We start from the raw sequence: 23091 nt of genomic DNA on the forward strand, positions 1-23091 counted from the left end.
TTCAAGATTAAAAATGACTACAAAACATTAATGAAACTATTTTTTTTGTAATTTTCATTTTCTTGTAATAAAATAAAGTAAAAGAGTCAAAATTAGTTGAAATAGCGATATTAGGCCTAAATTAAATATTTACATGCTAAAATATAAAACATATTGGGGAGGGTCAAAAATCACATGTCTACAATCAGGTCAAAGGTGGTAGAACAGCTCGGACTGCTCAATCAAATCATACCTACCTCCCGAGCCCTCGACGGCTTCAACATGGCCGACGAAGCAACGAAGGGGGAGATCACCCTCCCGGTCAACATGTCCGATATAGTTCAGAATACCATATTTCATGTCATCGAAGGTGACATAAGGTAAAATGCACTACTTGGAAGGCCATGAATACACAACATGAGGGCAGTACTGTCAACACTTCCTCAGATGATGAAGTTTCCAACAAAAGACGGTATAAAAAGGGTATATGGAGAACAACATGCGGCAAAGGAGATGTTCGCGATTCACGTGGAGGCACCAACTTCTATACCCTCCACCTCGGAGGAGCCGGAGGGCAAGCAGACCCCCGAGGACGATGAAGAAGATTTCATCGCTCCCCGAACTTTCATTTCCCCCGAAGAATCGGATGTAACAAAATCAACAATTGAAGAACTGGAGCAAGCTGTTCTGATCGAGCATCTCCCAGATCGGAAAATATGACAGGGATCCCGCCGGAAATAACCGCCCATCGACTAAGTGTCGACCTCATGTTACGCCCCGCAATATTACGTTGATGTTATGTTCTGTAGTAATACATTATAATGATGTTACGCTTCGCAGTATTAAGTTACGACAAGTATTGCACCCAGCAGTATTACACTACGGTGATATTATGCTTTGCACACATTAAGTTACGACAGTGTTGCACCCTATAGTATTTTACGTTGAATTTGTCGCAAAGTAATTGACATTAATCCAAGAAAAAGATTATTTGGGGATTATAAGAATTATGTTATTTCACAAGTGATTAGTAAATTCATGAAGGTGAAAGGGGAGCAATTCAAAGAAAAACGAATTTTGTCGAAGTTTGGCATTTTGGGATAAAAATATAGTCCGAGCTAAAATACTCGGTATTTATGGACTAGTGCCATACAAGGTACTACATGACCATGCTAGTAAGGTGTATAAGGTATGTGAAAAGTGAGTAATATTTTAAGTAAGTGAGAATAATTCTCAATTTTATGGGTAATTGATTAATTACCGGGTAAGGGACATTACCTAATTAATTGGAGATATATTTGGATAAGATTAATCCCTCCCCACCCCCAAAAACGTGGCAGCAACCCATCTTATTTAAGGTGACTCATAAGTCTTGCATAAATGTCACATTTTGGTGGATTAAGGTGTCTTAATTATCCACTAAGTGGGCCATCCCCACTAAAAGTTTCCTATAACTAGTGAGATGTTTACTCCTTAGTAACAAATGATTAGAAATGAAGAATTGAATTGAATCACTTATAAAGAGTGGGTTGACCGTGAGTTCTTCATAGAACACAATAATTCCATACCAAAACAATATGAATTCATGTGTATCTCTTATGTAAAGAGAGTGGGTTCAGGGAGCAAAACAATTTCATACCAAATACTGATAACGTTGGTTGTTGATTCTGTAAGACGTGAATTACAAATTCTAAGAGAATCGGTCCAGGTATGTTAAGCTAAGCTCTTCCTTCATTTTGCATGATCTCGTCATTACACAAGTTTGATAATGAGACATAAAGAAAAATTCATATCCCAGAATTTACATATAATTTGCTAGTCTCGCAAATTGCGTATATTTTTCTAGTTTTGTAAGTTACAATATTCTCCTTACCGGGACTTCATATTCAATTAAGTATTTTCTTATTCTAGTCAAGAGAGCAAAGAGTTTATATATACAGTATTAAATTATTTTCATTTCCATTGAGCTATAATCGATGGGCAGACCTCTATTGGGCAACCTCTAATCAGATGGTAAGTTATATACCAAGCCTACTGTGGTCGAGCACCTATGAGCGAGCCTAGTTGGTCGAGATACAGAGCCTATTACGGCCGAGCAATGAGCGAGCCTACTACGACAGAGTAGTTATATGTATACCGAGCCTTATAGGGCCGGACAACTATTTTACTTACTATATTGAGAGAGTTGAGTCAGTATCAGCAGGTAAGCATATCTTCAGATTATCTTTGACTTCCAGCTACTTGCAGTTATTATATTATCAGTTCAGTTTCAGCTTTCAGTATATTGCCTTACATACTTAGTACATTATTTCGTACTGACGTCCCTTTTCTGGGGGCGCTACATTTCATGTGTGTAGGTCAGATAGACAGACGGGTAGGCCTCCTCAATAAGTGTTGCCCAAGTTCAGCTTGATCGGTAAGCTCCATGCCTTTCGGAGTTTCCGGGTCTAGAGCCTTATGTACATCTTGTGTATATATGTTATGAGTAGGTGGGGGAGCTGTTCCAATCACAGTATATCCATCAGTAGAGGCTTGTAGACATATCCTATCAGTTAATGCAATATGTTGGGCTTGCAAGCCTTGTATGTATATTTGGTTGGTTTGTCAGTTGTAATAGTTATGACGGCCTTGTCGGCCCAGCTATATATTTACATTTAGTCAGCATTCATAATTCTTGCATTGTGGCCCATGGCCAAAGTATGACATCATATGTTCAGACTTCCTTAGTTGCAAGTTGGTACGCAAGGATATGTGAGGCACTGGGTGCCAATCTCGCCCCCAGGTTCGGGGTGTGACACCCCAGGTTCAAACCGATGAAGCAAAAAAGGAAACCTTAGTCCGAGGTAAAACACGCATTCATCAAGGACGAGGTAACAAAACTCCTCAAAATAGGGTCTATCAGAGAGGTAAAATATCCCGAATGGTTGGCCAATGTGGTGGTAGTCCCCGAAAAGGGGAATAAGTTAAGAATGTGCGTAGATTATAAAGACTTAAATAGAGCGTGCCCCAAAGATTCATTCTTGTTGCCCAACATCGACCGTTTGATTGATTCCACGGCCGACCACGAGATCCTCACCTTTCTCGATGCCTACTCAGGGTATAATCAAATTCCGATGAATCCCGAGAATAGGGAAAATACTTCGTTCATCACGAAGTACGGCACGTACTGCTACAATGTGATGTCCTTAGGGCTAAAAAATGCGGGAGCCACTTACCAATTCCTAGTTAATAAGATGTTCAAACATCAAATAGGCAAATCCATGGAAGATTACATTGATTATATGCTAGTTAAGTCCCTGTGCACAGAGGACCATCTGACCCATTTGCAGGGAACATTTGACATCCTCAAAAGCTACAACATGAAACTCAATCCCGAGAAATGTGCCTTCGGAGTGGGTTCGGGCAAGTTCTTAGGCTTCATGGTGTCAAACGGGGGAATTGAGATCAACCCCGACAAAATCAATACCATCGAAGAAATCACGGTGATAAATAATGTGAAGGTCGTCCAACGGCTGACCGGGCGGATAGCAACCTTGGGTCGATTCATATCGAGGTCATCAGACAAGAGTCATCATTTCTTCTCCTTACTGAAAAAGAAAAACAACTTCGAATAGACTCCGGAATGCCAACGTGCCGTAGAGGAGTTGAAGCGATATCTGACAAGCCCACCTTTACTCCACACCCCAAAGGAGGATGAAACATTGTATTTATACCTGGTCGTATCCGAGGTAGCGGTAAGTGGGGTGCTGGTTTGAGAAGAACAAGGTATGCAATTCCCTGTTTATTATGTAAGTCGGACCCTAGGAAATGCCGAAACCAGGTATCTGCACCTACAAAAATTAGCTCTTTCATTGATAAGCGCAACTCAAATGTACTTCCAATGCCACTGTATTTGTGTTTTAATGACATATCCTATTCGAAACATATTGCATAAGCCTGAACTATCGGGCTGACTGGCCAAATGGTCCATCGAACTCGGGGGGTACGACGTCGAGTATCAACCCCCGAACGGCTATCAAGTCCCAAATTCTGGCAAATTTTAGGGCCGAATTTATGCCCGCCCTCGTACCCAAGATAGAGAAAGAACCTCTCCTAAAATCGGGCACATCTTCGGGGGTATGTACCTTGTTCACTGATGGCGCCTCGAACGTGAAAGGGTTCGGGCTCGGCATAGTTCTGAAGCCACCTACGGGCGGCATAATTAGGCAATCTATAAAAATTGTAAGGTTGAATAACTATGAAGCCAAGTATGAGGCTATGGTTGTAGGTCTAGAATTGGCTAAAAACCTAGGAGCGGAGGTCATCAAAGCAAAATGTGATTCCCTTCTGATGGTGAATCAGGTAAATGGGAACTTCGAGGTTCGAAAAGACAGGATGCAAAGATACTTAGACAAAATTCAAGTCACATTGCACCGCTTCAAAGAATGGACTCTGGTCCACATACCTCGAGAGCATAATAGCGAGGCTGATGCCCTCGCTAACCTAGGATCATCTGTCGAGGAAGACGACATACTCCTCGGGGCTGTTGTTCAGCTATACAAATCATAGATCGAAGAAGGCCATGCCGAGATCAACTCCACTAGCCTGACATGGGATTGGAGAAATAAATATATCGACTATTTGGAAAGTGGGAAGCTGCCCACAGACCCAAGAGAGTCAAGGCCCTGTGAACCAAAGCAACCCGAGATCAACTCTACTAGCCTGACATGGGATTGGAGAAATAAATATATCGACTATTTGGAAAGTAGGAAGCTTCCCGCAGACCCAAGAGAGTCAAGGCCCTGCGAACCAAAGCAACCCGATTCTCACTCGATGAAAATGGAACTCTATACAGAAGAACCTTTGATGGGCTCCTAGCAGTATGCCTGGGACCGGGGGACACAGATTATGTACTCCGAGAAATCCACGAGGGCACCTGCAGAAATCACTCCGGTGTCGATTCCTTAGTCCGAAAGGTGATCAGAGTAAGCTACTATTAGGATAACATGGAAAAGGGCAACAAAGAATTCATCCAAAAATGCGACAAGTGCCAAAGATTTGCACCAATGATCCACCAACCAGGTGAATAGCTACATTCAGTCTTGTCACCATGGCTGTTCATGAAGTGGGGGATGGACATCGTCGGACCCCTACCAACGGCACCAGGTAGAGCTAGATTTATTTTATTTATGAATGACTACTTCTCAAAATGGGCGGAAGCGCAGGCTTTTGAGAAGATAAGAGAAAAAAGAGTCATTAACTTCATCTGGGACCATATCATGTGCCTATTCGGGATTCCCTCCGAGATAACATGTGATAACGGGAAGCAGTTCATCGGAAGCAAAGTAACAAAGTTCCTCGAGGACCATAAAATCAAAAGGATCCCGTCAACACCCTACCACCCATGTACAAACGGTCAGGCCGAGTCCACAAACAAGACCATCATTCAAAACTTGAAAAAGAAGTTTGAAAATGCGAAAGGAAAATGGAGAGAAGTGTTGCCCGAGGTGCTATGGGCATATCAAACAACTCCAAAATCGAGCACGGGAGAGACGCCTTTCTCTCTAGTGTATGGGTCCGAGGCTTTGATACCGGAGGTCGGAGAACCAAACGCCAGATTTTGACATGCCAACGAGAGCTCAAACAAAGAGGCCATGACTGCAGCCCTCGAACTATTAGATGAAAAGCGAGAAGCTTCACTGGTCCGAATGGCCGCCTAAAAACAAAGAATCGAAAGGCACTATAACAGGAGAGCAAACCTCCGACATTTCGGAGTCGGGAACTTAGTCCTAAGGAAAGTCACCCTAAACACTCGAAACCCTAATGAAGGGAAGCTAGGCCCAAGCTGGAAAGGACTGTACCGTGTCCTCGGAGTAATCGGCAGAGGGTCCTACAAGATTGGTACCATGGAAGGCGAACACCTTCCAAGCAATTGGAATATATCAATGCTCAAATGCTATTACTGCTAAGGTGTCCGATGAAAGACACCGAAACATCCTCCGACCCAAAGACCTTGGGTTTTAAAACATGCATTTCACTCTTTTCCTTCGATCGGATTTTATCACAGAAAGGGTTTTACCGACAAGGTTTTTAACGAGGCTACACCTATATGCTACCTAAGGAGGACTCAACAAGTATTCAAGGCTTCTCTCCAATCACCCTCGAATACTGGGGGCATCCCCCCTGGAGATCGCCTCATCAGAAACTAAGATCAAAACAAGCCAACGAGGGTTTCGATAGGAAGATGATGTATCAGGTCAAACGGTCGAATGAACCGTGTCCGCGTAAAATAATCAAACCCTCGACGGCGAAAACTATGTGTACTTGTGCCAACTAATCAAGGAATATCTTTTCCATCAAAACACTTTGCGCTTCAAAGAAGTTTGTTATTTTCGCAAGAAACGGCCCCAAGGCCAGAAATTTCCCGAACACTCGAAAACTGACACCAAAAACTCGAAGCTATAAGACCTCCGGGCTGGAAACTTCGAGCTCGCAAGTCCGCAATGAGGCAACATCAAGTTTACAAGGAACGACTCTAGAGCCAAAAACTTTCAAAGTCTCGGGGATTGTCACCGACTCTCACCCCATCGAGCTATCAAAAACTCGAGGCCATAAGACCCCAATAGGGAAACCTCAAGCCCGAAAGTCCTCCATGTGGCAATGTTAGAAAATGTAAGACCTCCATAAGGCAACCTCGAGCTCATAAGACCTCCATAAGGCAATACCAAATTTGTAAGACCTCAAACAAGGCATGAATTATACTTACGCCAAGTAACCTACCTGTAAGACCCCAAGTAGGGCATGTTCAAATTTATAAGACCTTACGAAAGGCATAATCCCGATCTTAAAGTCAAGGCTATATATTCAAACTTGTGAGACCCCTAAAAAGGCATACCCTCGATACAAACGCTGAGGCTACCTTACTCGGGGACTAAAAGGCTATGGCCAAATCGAGGTTCTTGTCGAACCACCGAAGAGTCGGACGAACACCAAAAATTTCAAAAAGTCTTTAACGAGGGAAAAATAAAGCCTATGTTAGAGGTCATACTGATCCAATGCGTAAGATCCTAAGCGCCCAACCCAATGCGTAAGAGCCTAAGCGCCAGCCTATGTTAGAGGTCGTACCAACCCAACGTATAAGAGCCTAAGCGCCAGCCTATGTTAGAGGTCGTATCGACCCAATGCGTAAGAGCCTAAGCACCAACCTATATTAGAGGTCGTACCGACCCAACGTGTAAAAGCCTAAGGGCCAGCTTAAAAGAGCCTTAGGGCCGACTAGGGGTCGTACCGACCCAACGTGCAAGAGCCTAAGGTCCAGCTTAAGAGAGCCTTAGGGCCGATTAGGGGTCGTACTGACCCAACGCAAAAGAGCCTAAGGGACAACTTAAAAGAGCCTTAGGGTCGATTAGAGGTTGCACTGACCCAACGGATAAGAGCCTAAGGTCCGGCTCAAGTAGCCTCAGGGCCGATTCTTAGACCTAAAGGTCGATGAACTCAAGTGGGAACTCGACTCGGGGACTAAGCCCCAAACGGTCAACTTTCGACCATTACAAGTCACTCAGCAGTAGCAAAAACCTAAGGGTTTAATCTGAGGTCCAAAATTTCAGACCAATTGTCAACAAGCATCATATTTTATTCCTAAGAGGCAAAGGAAAATCGAGAAATGATGAAAAATGAAAGGCTTTCTACATATATATATATTGAAAGTTCACAAGGGTGTATTTACAAGGCCTATTCCTAAAGCCCTTACGAGGGAGAAAGCAAGTAAAACCCTAATCTGTCGTCGGGGCTGTTCCTTCAATGGCTCCTTCGGAGGTTGTGCCTTCAACAGCTCCGTCCATGGCCCCCAGGTCGTCAATGGACCCTTCCCCTTCGAGGATTTCGCCTTTATCATCTTTCGAGCCACTGATCGACTCACCATCAGAAGCAAGCAAGGCCATAGCCTCTTCTTCTAGGTTCTTCACCCTCTCGATCTCGGTAAGCAAATCGATTCCCCCTGCATGTATATCCTCGAGAGCCTGCCTCCGAGATTCTAACCGGGCATGTTCCACGGCTCGGGTCAATTGCAGCTTGCCCCCCTCGGATACCTTCCTGGCCTGAGCATTGCAGCAACAACATCCTCTTTATGCGAGGATACGAGCGCCTCAGCTTCAGTACTGATGCCGAATAACATGGCAACTAACTCAGTATGAAGTTCTTTATACTTATTGCTCTCCGCCCTCACATCATGAAGTTGATGTCCGGATGAGACCACCTTCCCTTGAGGGTATCTCTCTCAGAGGCTATCTCACTCACGTGCTATTTGAGTTCGAGAATTTCAGAGTCTCTGGCTCGGAGCTCCTACCTCATTAGGACACCCTTCTTCTCAAGCTGCATAGATCAGCCCAAAGGTATTAAAACACTAAAGTTAGGTAAGCAAATAGACAAAAACAAACAGAAACTACATAACCTGCTCAGTAAGATGAGTCCTCTCTCGGAACACTGCCTCCAAACGACCTCGAAGGCCACAGATTTCCTCCTTCTTATTGGTAAAAAGAGCTCTAAGCTCAACGACTTCCGAGGTGAGTTTCATGCGCTCACCCTCGTAGTGATCCAACTTGGCTTGTAATCTGGCAAAGGTCTGGTTAAAAAGCACCTTGGCATGGAAACCGTGAAAGAAACAAAGTCAGAAAAATGAAGATCAGGACGCCGAGTAGAATTTACAAAAAATTACCTGCTCACAGAGCTTATAGATCTTACTGAAAATAAGTGAGGCGTCAGGCTCAGGGTTTTCCTCGGGCATAGCAAAAAGCTTTTCAAAATCATCTTTATCTCCGACGGGCGACCCCACATCGGAAGGTTCTTTATTTTGGGCATCTTGCATCTCCCTTGGAGGTAAAGTCAGTCCCGGAGGGGAATCGCTCACTTCAATAACCCCGACTGGATCAATCGGGGTCGTCTCTTGTTTCTGGAGAGCTCCAGAACTAGGCTCCTCCGGACCGCCTACCAAATGCACCTCAACTCGAGGAATATTTTGGCCGTCAACCGGCTCAGGGACATTACCCGATACACCCTCAAAGCCTTTTCAGCCGAGGTAAGACAACAACAACATCGATTTCCGATTTGAAAGCCACCAACTCAGTAAAACGAGGGACGGTCAGGTTTTCTCCTCCCTCGGGTGCTATCGAGGAATCACCTTTCTCCAGGTTTTCTTCTGGAGTTAAGGCTGTTGAATTAGCCTTAGCTTCTTCCACTTTGGCCTTCTTGGATTTCAAAGGCTCAGTCGACGATTCCCTTCGTTTTCTCTTCTCTTTGTCGGGTATCGGGGTATCTGCTTCCCCAGGTGGTGCTTCTCTCATCAAGGAGGCCTCTCCCAAACCTGCACAAATACAAAATATAAACGTAGGGAATAAGGACGCAATCAGTGATAGTTCTTCTGAGAGATTCAATTGCAGTAGAAGTAAGGGCTCACCATGGTTCTTGGCCTCTCATCGAGCCCTAGACAGGTCGCGCCACACGCGCTCAACATATGGGCAAGTCGAATTTAGCCGGCTAACCTAGCCCGAGAGATCTCTAACCACGCCAGGGTACACCGCGTCAGCTGCATCAGCGGAGGAAGTCAGTTCATGAGAAAATTAATCCTAAAGGAAAAGAAAATCCTCAATCAGCGTATCCACTTACGTTTCGTGTTCTACCTTTCGGGGAACGACATCTTCTCCACTGGGATAAGGTCCGAGGTCCTAACTCGGACAAAATTACTCATCCACTCTCCAACCCTAACCTCGTCAATACAAGCAAAAAAAGGATTTCGAGGCCCGACATAGGAGCTTAATCAGGCCCCCTCGGAGGAGTCGAGGACTGTACATTCTAATCAAGTGGTCGAGGGTGAAGGGCATCCCCTTAATCATGTTCACAAAATGCCTGATCATGTAAACAATATGCCAAAACGACGGATGAATTTGACCGAGAGTCACTCGATATCCTTCGCAGAAATCGAGGATCAAAGGGGTCTATTGAAGGCGAGGATGGCTCCAATAGGCCAAGAGTAAATGGATAGGTATACACACTAAGGAAGCCGACTTTGAATGTTGTTATGTCCTCTCCTCGAGAAGGGATCTCCACTAGCACTGCATCCCCCCAGGGGCAGTCAGTCTTCACCTTCTCGGCGTCTGTTAATGTATCGGGACACGGGCTCACATCGTCTCGGCTTCGAAAAAGACTTGTCGGCCTTGAAATCGGAGGTCATTTCACAGGGTCCTGGGATGCATTCCTCAATATGAGGGGGTACTGTTGCCTTACCTTTAGATGAGCGTGAAGAGGAGGGAGGCATATCTTCTTGAGGGACAGAAATGGAAGTCTTCGCCATTCTTGTTAAAAGGCTTCAGATGGGGGGAAGAGATTGTAATCAGAGGAAGAACACAAGAGAGAAGTAAGAAGAACTCTTTTAAAGGCTTAAGAATACAGTGGAAAATAAAGGGCGAAGGAAGAAGTATTTATAGAGGCCAATCATGTATGTTGGAACAGGCCAAATGGTAGCCAACCGTTGTAATCAATTCAAAGGTTGTATGGGTGCAACCTTTAGACACCCTTTTAATCACATCAATCGCTTGATATAGCACAACTGACGTCATGATGAATATATCGAAAAGGCAAGAATTCAAGAAAGTTTTTTATCATTTTCACTCTAAGAAACGTGGGAACTATTTGTACACGGCTAAAATCGCAGAGTTTGATTTTATGATCGTATGACACCCCATAGCTCAGAAGGTTCGACGTCCGACCCCGAGGGTTCCCTATGCTCGATCTCGGGGCAACACAAATCGATGGCTATCATGGACAAATAGGAAATTCCCAAGGCGAGTGATCAAAGCTGACAACCCTGCAAGAATAGTACAAGTCTGTACCGGACCTTTAAGTAGTTGTACCAGCTACTTTTGTTTGTAATAATTATACATGTACCGTGTTGAGATTCCCCTTCTTATATAAGGGGGACCCTTGCTATTTTTTACACAGATGATATTCAATACAAGAACAAGAACATTCTATGCTCTCTAACTTAAACATTCTCCATTGTCTTTCCTTTGATTTATCGCTTACATTTATTGTGTTTCATTGATTGTTCTTCATTTATTATTCATCATTGATCATAAAGAACCATTATTGAGGCCCTTGAAACTGTTAGTCCTTCATCGATCACCCCAGTCAAGCTTATCAGCTCGACCCCGAGGCCCAGCTTAGGCTAGTTCCAGGCCCCGATTCAACCCGACTCACGATCCTTGGGTTTGAATAACAATACTGCCTCTCACTCTTATTTCACTTTTCCTAGCTCTTGCCTTACTTTCTTAACTCACACTTAGCATTTATTGCCTAACAACTAGCATAAAAATCAATAACCACAAAATCAAATCTAATTGTAATTACCATTTTCAAGGTAAACACACCTCACTATCGTCCCTTTGCGCCGAAAACAAAATGATCCTGGGTAAAGTTTCGTAGAGAGACAATTTTTTTCTTTAAAGATATCGAGAAGGGATAAATAAAACGATGCTAGTGTTCTCTAACCTTAACATGTATTTTAGTACAAGTGTACAACGTGGCAACAACTACTTGAATTCTTAGGAATCCTTTGGTAGGATGCAAAGATAATCCTAAGATAAAAATTTTGTATTATTTTATTTTTTGTTTGGTTACTAATTCAAAAATAAATTAATTCAGAATTAAAAATAGTATTAGTATAATTTATATCTGTCAATCCCATAATATGTTATCCCATAATAAAGTAGTAATATTAATTATCACAAAATTTATACAATATATAGTAAGATAACCAATTCCAGCATAACTAATCTTAATATAGCTAATTTTAAGTTGTCTTCAAATCAAACAACCCCTAGTACTGTATCTCATCTTACGGTAATATACGGTAGAAAGTTTAAACCACAAATATGAATATCGGTAAAAAGACAGAGCAAATTGGTGCATAAAATAACTTCGTATTCAAGTAATTCAAAAAAGTATGAGAGGTGGAATTTCGAAATTCAGTAAAAAGTTTGGGGGGGGGGGGGGGGGCGGGGAGTAAAACTGAGATATCTTAAAAATATGCTGGTGCTCTCTTACTAATAACACGTAGTTTAGTACAAGTACATGGGCGCGGCAACGACTACTTGAATTTCTTATCTCACTGTATAAAATTTAAACCACAAACTAAATAAGAACAAGAGTAGAAAACACCTAGATTACATCGAAAAAACCATGTTTTATACTGGAGTACTCACTATTATTAGGGGTTGTATACTATACTCACTGTTGTTTCAGCAGGACAGGACCCCACATTCCAACAGCTAGCTAGCTTTCTTATATTTGTCAAAGTTGGTCGTTTCCTTCTCCTGCCGTTAGCTTCAGTTTTACAGCAGACCAACTCAAAAGGAAACAAGGAAAGTCATCACACACACACACACTCTCTCTCTCTCCTCTTTCTCTTTCTATAACATAACATAGCAAAGAAAAAAACATGCAAAACCCAACTCAGAATTTCCCACTTTGTCCCTTTTTCCCTTAATTCACTCCATTCCCATGAACCCACCTCTTCTCCACTTCCTCTACTTACTACACTCTCTTCTTTTTCCTTCTTCTTAGACTTTGTTCTTCTTCTCATGGCTGTTTCTGACATTAAACAAGTATTGGAGTTCTTGAAAAATTATGGGTTTTCAGAATCAGAATCAGCTCTTATGGAGGATATTATGGAGAAATCTGAATTGGGTTCATTCGATTATGAAAGATTCTTGTTTCCTATGATTCCGCCGCCACCTCCTCTTAAGATTCCTTCTGCTCGGCGTCTTGATGACTTAATTTCTGCTAACATTAATCACTCGAACTCTGTTTCTTCTGATGAGGAATTTGTCAGCTTGGCTTCTTCTACTACTGGTTTTTGCTCCTCTGGTAAATTAAAGATCTTTCCCTTTTCTGAATTTTCTATTTTTAGTTTGATTGACCATTTATGTATTTCTAAGGATTTTTTAATTTGATTCTGATTCTTTATGATAAGAACTTGTGTTTCTCTTTCTGGAATATTTGCTTACTGCTTTGTGGATTGTGCAAAAGCTAAAATAAAACTTACCCAATTCAGAGTTTAGTACTTTAGTGCCAATTTATGATACCTTAAATAGGACGTTATTGATTATAAGTATATGCTATAGTTGAACTTTTGCCCCTGGAAATTAGAATTGACAGAAAGGGATGATCGTCATTTATTCTTTAATTTCTAAGAGTTTCTCTTTATTCCATCTCTGTAAAATGATTTTTATATTCTGGAGTATCGAAAAATTAATATGATTTTTAGATTAATGTGACCCAAGAACTGTTCATCCTGTGTTATTGCAACTTTTGGTCAACACTTTGTGATTATTTCCTCTGTTTTTGTCTCTTCTGCATATTTTTTTAGGTTTATCCTGTTGTCTCTGGTGCAGAATTTACAAATCCATATGGAATTCGTACTACAACCGCTCTCAGTTCTCAAGCATCATCGGATAGATTATCTCAGTTTGGTACTGCAAGAGATTACCCTGATTTTGATATGCAAAATGACCTGTTCTGGTACCGGGAGAAAGATGAAGATTTTCCCATGCCACCTTACTTCGGAAGCTCGGATGGTCTCGCGGGCCCTAGTGAGGACAAGTTTGTGATGACTGAAGTGTCCGAGAAACAGGACGCCACAAGTCCCAATTGGGATTGTAAATCGGAAGGATGGCCTATAGCCACAGTGCACGATGGGCAAGATGTAGGCTTGGACGATTACTATGATTTGGATAAACGAAAGAAACTTGAAGGAAGAGGTGGGAAGGGAGAATTTAGTTGTTCATCCCCACTTTGTGCTTGCTGCAAGGGGCCAAAAGGGATTTATGGCGGTGATCCTGACGACACGAATATCAACTTAACTGACACTAATTATTTAGAGTATGAACCAACGAGTGAGAGGAAAACTGAAGATAGAAACAACTATTCAATTAAAACAAGTTGCAACGATGACTTGGTTGGAGATCTCAAAGGTACCCCTGACTTTCAACCTAAGGCTATTGACAAAGATTACTACTCATATATACATGGAGACTACAAGCCAAAAGAGGATAAATTAGAGGATGGGGAAGGTATTGAACCCGATGCGGCAGCAGATGAAGGGGGAGGTGCTACATCAGATGAATTTTTGATGTTTGAAGGCGAAGATGTGTTTGAAGTATTTAATCTTAGAATTATACACAGAAAAAACAGGTTCGTTTTCATAGATCCATACCTCCAAATTCTTAGTCCAATATCGACGAGTGAGTGAAAAGAAGGCGTGTCTTTATAGGACGTGAGAGCAATGTTTGTTCAATAATACATGTTCAGCATGTATATCGCATCAAGTTCTAATTTCATCATTTATTCTAGGCACTAAAGTTGTTCTAACATTTAATGTAGATATTGAGATTGTTTCTTGCAGGTTATTTGTAGAGAATAATTGTACTTATTTTTTCTGCCCCATACGCAGGACCGGATTTGAGGAGAGCAAGGACCTGCCTATTGTTTTAAATAGCATTATCGCTGGAAGATACTATGTAACAGAATACCTTGGTTCAGCTGCATTCAGCAAAGTCATTCAGGCTCATGATATGCACACCGGAGTAGACGTTTGCTTGAAGATAATAAAGAATGACAAGGACTTCTTTGATCAGAGTTTAGATGAAATTAAGCTTCTCAAGTTTGTGAACAAGAATGACCCTTGTGATGAGCACCATATACTGCGACTATATGATTACTTCTACCATCAGGTATGCTTGAGAAGATGTATGTTCTTTTGAGTCCCTTGCTTTGAATCAAGACTTATAAAGAACTAAAGATCGATCGCCCAACCTCTAAATGAACAAGACGATCAGCATTTACAAGTTACCATTTTTCTGTTTTTATATAAGGGAGAGGTGCGTGGCAAGGACTACTATAAAGTTATAAGCCAATCGAAATGTACAGCCAGGTATTAGTGGCAGATTTACTGACATATCTTGTCTTGAGGGATCTCGTGTCATCAAGGAATTTATGTAGTTAGAACTAATAGCCATCTCTAAACTTTCTAGTTTCATATGATTGCTGAAGATTAAAGGTTTTATATGATATAAGAATGTAGTGCAAGTGTAAGCCTGTCGGTGTGCGTGGTGGAGCTAGGATTTTAAACTTATGGGTTCTGAATTTTATAACGACGACTCAACTGCTAATGACTGGGTTCTAAATTTAATATTTGTATACATTTAATGAATTTTTTAAATTTTAACACAAAATACATTGTTTGAGCAAAAGCTACTGGGTTTGACCGAACCCATAATTCGGCTTCTGCCTCCGCCCCTATCTGTGTACGTACATGCATATATATAATAAGACTAAAACCGTAAACAGTGGTAGAATAGAAACACTAGATATTTAATTTGATCAAGACTGGATATATGATGGCTGTATTTGCAGGGTAAAGTCTTGGCAAGGGCATTGATTCTATTCCCACCATAGATGGGAGAAGACCTGAAAATTTACTTAGATGAGTTTTTGATCAAAACCCTGATCCTGGACTTACTTTGGTTCAATTAGGAAGGATGTAGTTCCAAAAACAATTGGTTTCAACTTTTAGTGGGACTTGATTGATAGTTCTTGGATTAAAATGATAAGTTCCTGCATTAACTAAAAAAGCATTTGCATCTCTTATCCACAACTGGTCTGTTCTTCTACACTTTCCCGGAGGTTAGGCTTCAGTTTATTACCTTCAACAACAACAACAACGGCGCAGTATAATCCCACAAGTGGGGTCTGGGGAGGGTAATATGTACGCAGACCTTACCCCTACCCCGAGGGGCAGAAAGGCTGTTTCCAGGAGACCCTCTGCTCAAGAAAGCAACAAGAGACGATATATTAGTATCATCAATAGACTCATAATAAAATAACAGCAATATAAGAAATACGAAATAGATGGATGGCATAATAATAACCAGCAGATAAAGCCCTGCATCAGTAGATGACCAGTAGCGGCCAAAGACTAACTCCTAATTGGCTAGTCTCACTTTAGTGCGCTGTATAAATATTCACAACTTCCCCCTAACCTACAATCTTAATGCTCGACCTCCACAATTCCCTGTCAAGGGCCATGTCCTCAGTAATCCTAAGTCGCGCCAAGTCCTGTCTGATCACCTCTCCTTAATACTTCTTAAGTCGCCCTCTACCTCTCCTCGTGCCCACCACAGCCAGTCACTCACACCTCCTAACCGGTGCATCAGTGCTCCTCCTCTGAATGTGCCCGAACCATCTGAGTCTTGCTTCCCGCATCTTGTCCTCCATGGGGGCAACGCCTACCTTCTGTCGAATATCTTCATTCCTAATCTTATCCATCCTTGTATGCCCGCACATCCACCTCAACATCCTCATCTCTGCTACTTTCATCTTCTGGACGTGTGAGTTCTTAACCGGCCAACACTCAGTCCCATACAACATGGCCGGCCTAACTACTGCTCTATAAAACTTACCTTTTAGTAACGGTGACACTTTCTTGTCACATAGGATTCCCGACGCTAACCTCCACTTCATCCACCCCACCCCTATACCGTGTGTGACATCCTCGTCGATCTCCCCGATCCCCTGAATAACCGACCTAAGGTACTTGAAACTACCCTTCTTGGAAATGACTTGAGAGTCCAGCCTCACTTCCACTACCGCTTCCGTCGGCTCGGCCCCAAATTTGCACTTGAGGTATTCCGTCTTCGTCCTGCTCAACTTGAAACCTTTAGACTCAAGGGCATGTCTCCAAACCTCTAGCCTCTTGTTGACGCCGCCTCGTATCTCGTCAATTAGGACTATGTCATCAGCAAATAGCATGCACAATGGCACCTCTCCTTGAATATGATGAGTTAGTGCATCCATCAGTAGGGCAAATAAGAATGAGCTGAATGCAGACCCTTAGTATAACCCCGTAACAACAGGAAAATGCTCGGAGTCGCCTCCTACTGTCCTAACCCGAGTCTTAGCTCCATTATACATGTCTTTAATCACCCTAATGTAGGCAACCGAGACCCCTTTAACCTCTAAGCAGCTCTATAAGACCTCCCTAGGAACCCTGTCGTACGCTTAGAGATCCTTCTTCAACCACAAGTTGTTTACGCGAATCCTCTATATTTTTTCTGCTCTATATAGGTGCAGTTCATTCTAATACTAATTAATTTTCCTTTAAAGTGGCGGTCTCTATTCTCATGCTTACCTTAACTTGATGATTCCCAACTAGCTAAGTTGGTCTCGCATCTATGAATCGTTTGCTTCCATTAGTATATGTTCTTAGTTAAATCTACATTAATTCCGAGAGATTTTAGGTCTTTGAAATTAACTTTCCTCCCTGTGAGTTTTAAGTCTATGTCACATTTTCACACCCATAGACGGGTGCAACATCAGAAGATCTGTGGGTGTCTGTCCAAATAATTTTGCATGACCTTTCTTTTCATCCTTTAAGGGATCGTTTGGTTTTTGAACAAGTTATTTTGGGATTATAATACGGGGATTATAATACGGGGAATAAATAATGACGAAATTATTAGTGAATATACTTTTATTAATAGATTTCTGGATCATTAGACTAAAATGATATCAATACACGGGTATAATATGAGACACGTGTCTGATTTTACACTAGATAAACTTGGATAAACTTTTATTTAATTTCAATTTTTTTCTTCGCTTTCTTAAAGGACTTTGGAAGAAGAGTTTTGGAAAGGGGCATCTTTGTCATTTTGTTGTTTAGTCCTGGGATCAGTAATTCGGGTTTAAAAATAATAACAGAATTTGGTATCAATAATTTCGGAATTGCTTATACCGGAATCAAAAATTCAATCAACCATGAGATCTTCTTGGCTATGTTGCTCGGACTCTCCTAAAATGTGGCTAGATGCGTGTCGGATCCTCCAAAAGTAGTGCATTTTTGGAGGATCCGATACCGGTGCGGCAGCATTTTGGAGAGTCCGCAAAACATAGCTTCTTGGTTACAAAATCTGCATATTTGGTGCAAGGGTAGCTTAGATGATATGGATCTTCTTGAATATTTGGAGTATATGAATTTAGAGAGGTAGTCATGAATCTTTAACTATCCTTCTTGTAATTCTGCAATACCTTCTTGGTACTATTTAATGAAATACACTTTTTCAAAAAAAAAATAAAAATCATTACTGTAATTTCTTGTGGAGTTTTTTGTTTTGGAACTTCTGCCACTGCTTAAGTCTGACATATAAAAATATTGCTTAGAATCTTATGTTGCATAATTTTTAACTGTATTCTTTCTTCTGATGTTATAACATGCAGGAGCACCTCTTTATTGTTTGTGAACTTCTCCGAGCAAATTTATATGAATTTCAGAAATACAACCGAGAATCTGATCTAGAGCCTTATTTTACAATGAGCAGGCTACAGGTCTGGTTTTTCTCTTGTAAGTTAAAACTTATCATCAAAACCACAAAAGATATCTAAGGAAAACCGTGAAATGTAATTGTGTTGGTTATTTTTTCCGTAACAGACCATAACACGACAGTGCTTGGAGGCACTTGTGTTTTTGCACAATTTGGGGATCATCCACTGTGATCTAAAGCCCGAAAATATTCTCATCAAAAGTTATCGAAGATGTGAGATAAAAGTTATTGATCTCGGAAGCAGTTGCTTTCAGTCAGATCCCTTGTCCTTATATGTACAGTCTCGTTCCTATAGAGCTCCTGAAGTCATCTTAGGCCTCTCTTATGACGCAAAAATTGATCTTTGGTCTCTTGGCTGCATCTTGGGAGAGTTGTGCTCTGGGGAGGTATCCTTCTACTTTTCCTTGAATTATGTACATCCATCTGTATGGTTCTTCTTTTCATTTTTTCTTAACCTTTCCTTTTACCATCGTTTACTTTATTGCTTGGTATATTTCAAATTGCAAATAGTATCTTGTTCCTCTTCCTGTTTTAGCCCTATTTGGTGTTTGGGGGGGGGGGGTGTGCAAACTAGTTAAAAGGCTTCATTAGCGTATGTTTTTCCTAGGCAGGTATACACATGCACTCTAAACATTCTATCGTTTGGTAGGTGCTTTTTCCAAATGAAGCAATTGTTATGTTGCTTGCACGTATGATTGGAATGCTTGGTCCTATAGATGTGGACATGTTACAAAGAGGACAGGAGACACACAAATATTTCACAAAGGATTATGACCTTTATCATATACACGAGGTTTGCCTCTTAGTTAATCCTTTTCATTCTTTCAACACTGTCTTATTAACAAATTTAGCTTTTTTTGTGCTCGTATTCATGTGAATGTTTAGTCTTGGCATGTCCTTATTTGGTATCTTTCGATCTCTTTGTCCCCGTTTCTTTCTCTAATTGCTTTGTTTTATTCCAAAATGAGCGCCATTTTCCACAAAGTAAAAATTCTTCCTGTTCATTATTTCTTAACTTTTAAGCTTCGTTCCTTAGAGTTATACTGAAGCGACTTTTTATCTTTTACCTTGCTAGAAAGTAACTCTTAAATTTGTTTGCTTATTCTTGTAAATCATCAATCTAATTTCAACTTAAAGCAGTTAAACTAAGACACCGAAAGTAGTAGGGAGCTGTGTTATTAATTTTTTATATTTTTCTTGATTCCTCAGAAGGAATTTATGGGCTCAGTTAAGCATGTTCATTTACTTGTAATTTCTTTATTCAAATCTTTACGAACTGTTAAAATCTATCATCTAATCGGATATGCTTTGTACCTTGTGGGGATTTGCTGGTTTTTTTTTGTGTGTGTGTGGGGGGGGGGGGGGAGTGAGAAGAAGGTAGCAGCAATGCACAACTTTATTTTGATTTTTAAACCTTGAAAAGTTTAAAAATTGTGAAAACTATGCTTTCTGCCCTTATTTGTGAACAAAGATTTCTCCACTCCCTTTTCCATATGAGTTGCAACTTCATATAACTGGAAGACTATAGAATGGCACAGTTTTCTGGCTTTTGATTTATGGATGATATTCTGTAATAGGACACTGATCTACTTGAATACATAATCCCCGAGGAAACGTCATTGGAGCATCAGCTGCCAGTATCTGATCCATTGTTCCTCGACTTTGTCAGAAAGTTGCTTGAGATAAATCCTCAAAGTCGTCCTACGGCCAAAGAGGCCATAGGTCACCCTTGGCTTTCCCATCGGTACGAGTAGAATCCAAGTTAACATCTTTTTAATATTGTTGTTCATGTTTCGCTTTATATCATCGGCTCGAAGCTGTTCTCGGGATACAAATGTTTCCTGACAGAGCAAAAGGTTTGTTCTTTGTTGCAGATATTGATTCAATAGGTACATAGTCGTTGTATTCTCTGTTGTGTATATCGATTGGGATTTTCAGTACTGATGCTTTGCTGTAGATATTAGAGGAAAAAGCTGTTTTGTTTTCCCAGCAGGGTATAAACCAGTCTTCCATTTTATCAAAAAGTATAGGGATCCAATACAGTTTTGAGTCTTGTCACATATCAATATACTCTTGACGTGTATTCATGAATTTTTTGTAATTTGTAAATAATAAAAGTATTCTCTTGGTTCAATTGGTTTATAAATGATGCTTCTCTGACTTTGGTTTTAATCTTTAGGCTATTAGACGGTTCGAAAAGAAAAATTCAATGTCATAATTAAGATTTACATTGTCTATTTGTTTTTAATAACGGTGATGTCGGGCTAGCTTGCGCATACCTCAGCTATTTGATGAGGTGTACTTTTTTACCAGCACAGGTAACTTTGTCCACCAAAGTTTGGTAGACGAGAAGAAATCATCTAGTGTTTAAATTACATTGTGTGTTGTAGGGTAAAAAGTGTTGGCTCGGAGGATTGTGTCTCACAATAGGCGTGCAAATGACCGGTTTTAATGTCTTTAAATGGCAGGCTATCTCTGAACTTGGTCTTTTCCTTTTCTCACATATGAGATGGACACATCGAATCAATCTCTATTTGTAAAGAGGCACTTACATCACAAGTATAAGTTTGAAATCTTAAATATTATGCTAAAGAGATACAACTTTACCAGTTATTTTGCTTCTTTTGAGAAAAAAATTGATGCCACATTTGCTTTATGTCTCGAGGCTTCTTTCTGATTAAATACTTGATTTTAGTACGTTGAATCAAGCAATATATTCGAGATCGTGTGTGTTTGTGTTTTGGATTAATTACAATAGATCGAGGAGAGGTGCTAGATCAAGAGCTCTGGGATCAAAATACTATCACAATATTGGGTTGTGTAATTATCATTGACATTCTCCCGTCTAATATATTGGCAAATACTCCATCCTTGCACTTTTAATTGTCAAATGTTCTAAAAATAAATTTTCATTTTTACTTGTCACTTTTCCCATATCAAGAGAAAAATAATTTATTTTTTCTGTTTTGCCCTTAGCATTAATTACTCATTCCAAATCATTTTTCAAATCCATTAAGACTAAACACCAATTAATATGGATATTATAGTAAACTATGCACTTTATTTATTACTAGTAAATTTGTCCGCGTTTCGCGCGGTTATAAATTTTTTTCCGTAAAGTCACAGTTTAATATATATTTGTATGACTTAAATTATCTAAATTAGTAAAAGTAGTAAACCCTAATAAGTATAGAGTATAGACATATCTTAGCAATAAATGATATATATTACTTTTGCAAGAAGCCGAAGAAGTTTGCAAAAAGCGAGTTTGTGCATGTTTGATTCAATTTTCCATTTTTCTTAAATTATTTTAAATTGCATGTTTCTTCGGCCTGTTTCAACCCGGCGTGGTCCTTCTCTCGTGGATATGTGCAATACAGGAAAGTACAGATAAATTATAGGTGCATAAAGCAACAAAAATACTTTGCAACATTAGCCAAAAAAACAAAGAGGCACAAAAAGTTTAGATACAGTTAAAATGTTTGCTCATTTATGGATAATCAACTTAAGTACTTTTACTAACCATATTTTTTATATAATATTTATATTTAAAATAATCAGCTAAAGAATTTTTAATAAAAAGTAAACTTTCAGTTCTACAACTTTCAACTATAATAGGATATTTATAAAACTTGAGAAGTCTATTGCACTACTATATGTATTGTAAGCAACTTGAAAGAATGAAAATTGTCTTTTTTGTATTTTTCAATATCTCTGAAATATTGGATTACATACATGTCAACAGGTTTTGGCTGGGTACAAGAAGCAAAGAAGAATCCCCAATAGTTACTTATCTCACTCAACACAATTACATATTTATATCATCTTTTTTCGCTTTTAGTTAATAGATTTGGAATTAAGAATTGACTTCCCTCAAACTGTTTAAGTCAATTGCTTGCACTCCTTCTACAAAAAATTATCCTTTGTGGAGAGGATACACAGGCAACATGTTCATCCAAATAACCTACATATCATATAAATGTTACTATGTAGTTACTTTTCTTACGTAATAAAAATTTGATATACCATTACAACTCAGAGCCTTACCATCTTAACAACCTACTCTATTTGAATGCCGATCCATTTATTAGCCCCAAAAAAGAAATGAAATTGTTTCATGAAATGGAAAAAGGGAGAAAGGAAGGAAAAAGTTGTTGAGATGAAGTGTCGTACTACTGTTGCATCACTGACATGAAAGAATACAATAGAAAGTAGTAGTTAGATCTGCCCGCTTTTACCAAAGCAACTTCCATGATAAAATCTCTGGACAAATGCCAACAATCTGGGGAAAAACCTACACAAATGGATGGTAAATACAAGTATATGATCTCTATACGTAGAATCATTTTGCTCCACCAAATAGTGCTTCTCTTTATAGGTTTAAGAGAAATGTACCTACATTTGAGAGAGTAATGGGAGTTTAATGGAGAAGTAATTAAATTCTCAAAAATAATTAGCAAAAAACGGGTGTGAAGGATTAATATAGTGTCAGTTACAGAAGATATTTAATGTGATGTATCATTTCAACTTCCATAACATTAAGCGATGAGGTTTTTTCAGTTATCATATTAATTGAGCAAAATTAATTTCTTTAAATGCCTGGAAAAGGTGGAGTAGTAGGAAAAATAAGAGAAAAGACCAAAAAAGGAGAAAAAAGATAAATAGGTTCCTTGGCTTTAGAGAGTGCCAACTCAGCTTGTCT

The 23091-nt window shown here is 40.1% G+C and overlaps 1 protein-coding gene across 3 annotated transcripts; it reads left to right on the forward strand.

Annotated features, from left to right (window-relative positions):
* The first annotated feature begins 12325 nt into the window (after positions 1-12325).
* Positions 12326-20527, forward strand: LOC107777685 (uncharacterized). 3 transcript variants are annotated; one of them, XM_016597772.2, is made up of 8 exons: positions 12326-12876; positions 13404-14202; positions 14462-14741; positions 18286-18393; positions 18497-18775; positions 19039-19182; positions 19967-20133; positions 20264-20527. In XM_016597772.2, the coding sequence occupies exons 1-8, from the start codon at positions 12591-12593 to the stop codon at positions 20268-20270; spliced, it is 2070 nt and encodes a 689-aa protein (XP_016453258.1). In that variant the 5' UTR covers positions 12326-12590; the 3' UTR covers positions 20271-20527. The 3 variants fall into 3 exon arrangements, with proteins under 3 accessions (XP_016453258.1, XP_016453257.1, XP_016453259.1); XM_016597771.2 differs by having other exon boundaries at positions 19967-20329; XM_016597773.2 differs by having other exon boundaries at positions 12451-12876; positions 13379-14202; positions 19967-20329.
* The last annotated feature ends 2564 nt before the right edge of the window (positions 20528-23091 follow it).

Source organism: Nicotiana tabacum, chromosome 6 (genome assembly GCF_000715075.1).
Source record: "Nicotiana tabacum cultivar K326 chromosome 6, ASM71507v2, whole genome shotgun sequence".
NCBI classification, from domain to species: Eukaryota; Viridiplantae; Streptophyta; class Magnoliopsida; order Solanales; family Solanaceae; genus Nicotiana; species Nicotiana tabacum.